General features: G+C 41.6%; 2 protein-coding genes and 1 long non-coding RNA gene across 5 annotated transcripts; 1 reads left to right on the top strand and 2 right to left on the bottom strand.

The window, feature by feature from the left end:
* The first annotated feature begins 280 nt into the window (after nucleotides 1–280).
* Nucleotides 281–2,366, top strand: LOC136238583 (uncharacterized). 3 transcript variants are annotated; one of them, XR_010693072.1, is made up of 6 exons: nucleotides 281–850; nucleotides 934–1,044; nucleotides 1,372–1,473; nucleotides 1,520–1,579; nucleotides 1,907–2,008; nucleotides 2,055–2,366. It is a non-coding gene; the product is annotated as an uncharacterized lncRNA (long non-coding RNA). The 3 variants fall into 3 exon arrangements; XR_010693073.1 differs by having other exon boundaries at nucleotides 282–374; nucleotides 421–850; nucleotides 1,372–1,579; XR_010693071.1 differs by having other exon boundaries at nucleotides 1,372–1,579.
* Nucleotides 2,358–3,999, bottom strand: LOC136238576 (uncharacterized). The gene is made up of 4 exons (XM_066029137.1): nucleotides 3,894–3,999; nucleotides 3,775–3,840; nucleotides 3,275–3,718; nucleotides 2,358–3,219 (listed from the first exon to the last, which is right to left on the bottom strand). The coding sequence occupies exons 1-4, from the start codon at nucleotides 3,948–3,950 to the stop codon at nucleotides 2,437–2,439; spliced, it is 1,350 nt and encodes a 449-aa protein (XP_065885209.1). The 5' UTR covers nucleotides 3,951–3,999; the 3' UTR covers nucleotides 2,358–2,436.
* Nucleotides 4,000–4,010: 11 nt separating this feature from the next.
* On the bottom strand, nucleotides 4,011–4,798 carry LOC136239205 (uncharacterized). Its single transcript, XM_066029933.1, has 7 exons — nucleotides 4,687–4,798; nucleotides 4,593–4,628; nucleotides 4,469–4,537; nucleotides 4,351–4,416; nucleotides 4,256–4,309; nucleotides 4,138–4,203; nucleotides 4,011–4,085 (listed from the first exon to the last, which is right to left on the bottom strand). The coding sequence occupies exons 1-7, from the start codon at nucleotides 4,759–4,761 to the stop codon at nucleotides 4,011–4,013; spliced, it is 441 nt and encodes a 146-aa protein (XP_065886005.1). The 5' UTR covers nucleotides 4,762–4,798.
* Nucleotides 4,799–5,991: the final 1,193 nt, after the last annotated feature.

Here is a 5,991-nt window from a genome sequence, read left to right as displayed (position 1 = left end):
TTGTAGCATACATGTGTGGCGATCTATCACCCTAAGAGGCGGTTTACTGCGTACGTACCCCAGTTTAGTTTTCTTAATGTACACAATATGCAAGTTATGTGCTACATAATGTAAAATACAAACCATAGGCTTAATAATTATTTTAAATTCAACATATATAGACTTAGTACATTGAGCTTGAGGTCTATCTATATATGTGCCTTAAGCTTCTGTCTGTGATTTTTGTCTTGATGCCACCTTTATATGTTGACATTTTCATCCCATACAGGTGTCCTCTTTTTACTGCTAGGTACTTCTACAAACTCTCCGCACTGCAGTGAAGAGTGCATTGATTTTGTACCCTATATACCTCTGTATTGGAAATGAACATAGATGTCAGTTTTAGTCACTGGTCCCTGTGACCATTTGTGACCGTTTTAGATAGCCAGGTTATATATTGACTGGAAGACGATTGTGAACCACCCTTTGCACACTAGATGTATTGAAAAATCCACAGAAAAATTTAAACAGCTCTACTGAGGTACAAACTGACATCCTTTGCTATTCAACATTGGACAGATTGGATTGGACGCTGGTCAACCCTGTGAACATCATCAATAAGGAGGGGCTGATCCAGGGGTGAGGGGGGGTTAAAGGGTGTCATGGAACCCCACCCCCCTTTTAAAAGAGCCTCTCTTACTCGAGACACTCTAATAGAGCAGTCACAGTATTCTTAAGAGGAGCAACATAGCAGGCAACTATTGTCAGCAGGTGATGACCATTTTTTCTGGTCTTACACTTACAATTAGGCTGAAGTTGCAATTCCAGTGTGGAACCCCCTTTTAAAATGTCTGGATCTGCCCCTGAAAAGGTATGCTTTAAATGTTATAGAGTTCTAATTTACCATGCTATTACTTCCCTGAACCCTTGGTATATATGCGTATGCTGGAGCAGCAGTAGTAGTAATGAAGTAGGGACTCTGCGCTGTACATGTAAGTCAGATAACCATACACATGTAACACTACCCTTCAAATTGATAGTGGGCTTCTACGGTTGGAAGGACAAGTGAGTACGTAAATAACATCAAGCACGCTTTTAATATTAGCAGCTTGCTGTATTATCATTGTAGCATACATGTGTGGCGATCTATCACCCTAAGAGGCGGTTTACTGCGTACGTACGCCAGTTTAGTTTTCTTAATGTACACAATATGCAAGTTATGTGCTACATAATGTAAAATACAAACCGTAGGCTTAATAATTATTTTAAATTCAGCATATATAGACTTAGTACATTGAGCTTGAGGTCTATCTATATATGTGCCTTAAGCTTCTGTCTGTGATTTTTGTCTTGATGCTGCCTTTATATGTCAACATTTTTCATCCCATACAGGTGTCCTTTTTTTACTGCTAAGTACTTCTACAACCTCTCCATACTGCAGTGAAGAGGGCATTGATTTTGTACCCTACCTCCGTATTGGAAATGAACGTAGATGTCAGTTTTAGTCACTGGTCCCTGTGACCATTTGTGACCGTTTTAGATAGCCAGGTTATACATTGACTGGAAGATGAAGTTGACTGGAAGACGGTTGGAAGGACAAGTGAGTACGTAAATAGCATCAAGCACGCTTTTAATATTAGCAGCTTGCTGTATTATCATTGTAGCATACATGTGTGGCGATCTATCACCCTAAGAGGCGGTTTACTGCGTACGTACGCCAGTTTAGTTTTCTTAATGTACACAATATGCAAGTTATGTGCTACATAATGTAAAATACAAACCATAGGCTTAATAATTATTTTAAATTCAGCATATATAGACTTAGTACATTGAGCTTGAGGTCTATCTATATATGTGCCTTAAGCTTCTGTCTGTGATTTTTGTCTTGATGCTGCCTTTATATGTCAACATTTTTCATCCCATACAGGTGTCCTTTTTTTACTGCTAAGTACTTCTACAACTTCTCCATACTGCATTGAAGAGGGCATTGATTTTGTACCCTACCTCTGTATTGGAAATAAACGTAGATGTCAGTTTTAGTCACTGGTCCCTGTGACCATTTGTGACCGTTTTAGATAGCCAGGTTATATTGACTGGAAGACGATTGTGGACCACCCTTTGGACACTGGACGTATTGAAAAATCTATAGAAACTTCACCCTTTACCCTCTTTATATGTTGACATTTCATCATTTGCTGTTCAACATTGGAGAAATTGGAGACTGGTCAACCCTGTGAACACCATCAACAAGGCAGGGGTGGGGTAAAAGGGTTTCATGGACCCCCCCTCCCAGTTAATCGCTTCCTGAATTAACTCATGACAGAATTCTGATACACCAGGCACACGCTGTCATGCAATGAGGTATCATGCACTTCATGTGGATATAATATTGTGTAAGTTTGAAACTGTCGCAATAATAAGTTACCACGTACTGTACAATGCACAGGTACATTCACATTAAATATATTCACTATTATGAAGCTGTTGCCATTTGGCTAAAATCTCTTTTGATGTTCTTGTGATATGATTTTCTTTAATGAAATTTCTTATATCTTTAATAGCTGGAGGGTCACCAGATAGAGGCCATCTAGATGTCAAAAGCTTTGCCTCATGCTGCTTCCACCGTCGCAGTGCAGATAGAGTGCGGATGTTTGCGTGTGCCTCTGTGGCATCAACATTGTTCATATATTCATAGTATGTCTCACTTGTCTGTGCACTGTGACTGAGGTGTTTTACTGTCTTGCGTCTCTTCATTTCATCTAGGTGACGTCTAGCCTCACTGGAAATCAGCACTCTGTATAAACCAGGCTGAGGTGGAGTCATAGACTTTGTCCCTAATGTGTTTTTGATTCGTCGATACACCTGATCATATTGTTCACCACTTCGAGTCAAGAAGAGGTAATGTTCACAATTGGCTGCAGGAGTAATCATCTGCCGTATGTTGTCATGGTAGTATTGTATCATGTCATCAACTTCCTCACTAATCACTAGATAAGCCAGCCCCTGTGACCCTGTATTATGGTGTACACATGGAATAACCACCATATCTCCTGATTCTTCACTATAGCTCTCCTCGCGCATTTCAAATTCTGCGACGGTGAGGTTTGAAATAGCTCCTGACCTCTGCCCATTTCCATAAATGGTGGCTGCTGCTGCATATGCAGTTATTGTATCGATTTCTTCTTTGTTACAATGTCCACTGGAAGCATTCTCAAATGCCTTGCTTAGCTTAGCCTTTACCTACATATGTATATCACAATTTAATAACAATCGGAGAGTCGGCATATATTTATACCTCCTGGTCATTCAAAAATTCGTTCGGGTCTTGCAGATGTGGTAAAATCTCTCTCACTACTAGGCCACGTTCTTGTTTCTGTAGACTCACATCTTTGTTGAGCCCATGAACCCATTCCTCGATGGAATCGATGACCCTGTTTGCCTTGTAGTACAGCTGTGCATCATCAATACTGCGTTTAGCAAATTTTATTGCTAATTTAATTCTGTTCAGCTTCTCTTTCCGTGTGCTTGGCTTGAATTTCAGTTGCTTCGGGTCCTTCATTATTTCCATAAACCTTTCAAGCTCTGTTATGTTTAGAAGCTTCAAAATATCGCAATTGCTTCCTTCTGCTCTGCCGAGGTACAAGTTGACATCCCTTGCTATGGATTTTGCAGTAGTTGGATTTTTGCTGTATGACACCTTTAAATATGTTTGGAAGCCTTCATAGTCAAATTCTTTAGGCTGTTGTGGATGACGGTGTATAAAACTATGCAATCACAAAATGTACTTAATCTTACCAGGTTGTAATCATTGGATGATTTACTATGAGTAGCAGTCATCGTGCAAGGGGTGGCTGGTTGATCCTGTGAGCATCATCAATCAATTAGTGTTATACAGCTGTAGAGTTCAGCCTTACCATGCTGTTACTTTCCATAGACCTTTGGAATGCAGGTACTGGAGCAGCTGTAGCCATTGATTCGATGATACCCTACAGTACAACAATAATTACAGGTATACAAGCTCTAAAGGATGTCTAACCTACCATGCTGTTGGATTGAGGAACTTGAGGAGCAGTGGACAAGCCGGTAGTCTGTTTAACAATTTGAGTCTATTTACATAAGTTGTAAGTCAAATACTAATAAAAATGCTAACTTACGTACCATGTTGTTAGGTCGAGGAACTTGAGGAACAGTGGAGACTCCGGCACACTGTACAACCAGTTGTGTCTATTTATGTAAGTTGTAAGTCAAATACTAATAAAAATTCTAACTTACGTACCGTGTTGTTAGGTTGAGGAACTTTAGGAACAGTTGAGAAACTGGCACTCTGTGTCTATTTACGTAAGTAAAATACTAATATAAATTCCAACTTACTGTGTTGTTAGATTGAAGAAGTTGAGGTGGTGATGCTTGAACAGCCATAGTCATTGATCCAGCAGGCTATGGTCATCATGTAAGTAACTTGACATGTATATATAAACATTTAGTTTACCATGTTGCTGCTGCATATGCTAGGTAATGTTGTTTGGGTAAGGGTACCTGGCATCATTGGTGTCCTAGCCTATATGTTATGGTAAATGTAATAAATACTGTATAAAATTGATGTATTGTAATACCCTTCGAATTGCCTGTTGAATTTTGACACCTGGAGGCTGGTACAAAAATAATAATTACTTGAAATAGTTACATAATTGAAAAGTAACTACTTACACGGTGTCCGTGCTGTCTTCCCAGTTTTAAATAATGGTGTCTCTCCTCGGTGGTTAAACTACTGTGTAGCTTCATAAGATGGTCCGCCAACTTTGAAACGTTTCTGGTGGTACAGCCTTAGGGTTAGGGTTAGGGTTAGGGTTAGGGTTAGGGTTAGGGTTAGGGTTAGGGTTAGGGTTAGGGTTAGGGTTAGGGTTAGGGTTAGGGTTAGGGTTAGGGTTAGGGTTAGGGTTAGGGTTAGGGTTAGGGTTAGGGTTAGGGTTAGGGTTAGGGTTAGGGTTAGGGTTAGGGTTAGGGTTAGGGTTAGGGTTAGGGTTAGGGTTAGGGTTAGGGTTAGGGTTAGGGTTAGGGTTAGGGTTAGGGTTAGGGTTAGGGTTAGGGTTAGGGTTAGGGTTAGGGTTAGGGTTAGGGTTAGGGTTAGGGTTAGGGTTAGGGTTAGGGTTAGGGTTAGGGTTAGGGTTAGGGTTAGGGTTAGGGTTAGGGTTAGGGTTAGGGTTAGGGTTAGGGTTAGGGTTAGGGTTAGGGTTAGGGTTAGGGTTAGGGTTAGGGTTAGGGTTAGGGTTAGGGTTAGGGTTAGGGTTAGGGTTAGGGTTAGGGTTAGGGTTAGGGTTAGGGTTAGGGTTAGGGTTAGGGTTAGGGTTAGGGTTAGGGTTAGGGTTAGGGTTAGGGTTAGGGTTAGGGTTAGGGTTAGGGTTAGGGTTAGGGTTAGGGTTAGGGTTAGGGTTAGGGTTAGGGTTAGGGTTAGGGTTAGGGTTAGGGTTAGGGTTAGGGTTAGGGTTAGGGTTAGGGTTAGGGTTAGGGTTAGGGTTAGGGTTAGGGTTAGGGTTAGGGTTAGGGTTAGGGTTAGGGTTAGGGTTAGGGTTAGGGTTAGGGTTAGGGTTAGGGTTAGGGTTAGGGTTAGGGTTAGGGTTAGGGTTAGGGTTAGGGTTAGGGTTAGGGTTAGGGTTAGGGTTAGGGTTAGGGTTAGGGTTAGGGTTAGGGTTAGGGTTAGGGTTAGGGTTAGGGTTAGGGTTAGGGTTAGGGTTAGGGTTAGGGTTAGGGTTAGGGTTAGGGTTAGGGTTAGGGTTAGGGTTAGGGTTAGGGTTAGGGTTAGGGTTAGGGTTAGGGTTAGGGTTAGGGTTAGGGTTAGGGTTAGGGTTAGGGTTAGGGTTAGGGTTAGGGTTAGGGTTAGGGTTAGGGTTAGGGTTAGGGTTAGGGTTAGGGTTAGGGTTAGGGTTAGGGTTAGGGTTAGGGTTAGGGTTAGGGTTAGGGTTAGGGTTAGGGTTAGGGGTTAGGGTTAGGGTTAGGGTTAGGGTTAGGGTTAGG

Source organism: Dysidea avara, chromosome 11 (genome assembly GCF_963678975.1).
Source record: "Dysidea avara chromosome 11, odDysAvar1.4, whole genome shotgun sequence".
NCBI lineage: Eukaryota > Metazoa > Porifera > Demospongiae > Dictyoceratida > Dysideidae > Dysidea > Dysidea avara.
Note: the sequence above shows the minus strand (reverse complement) of the source record. Positions and strands in the feature narration are given on the sequence as shown.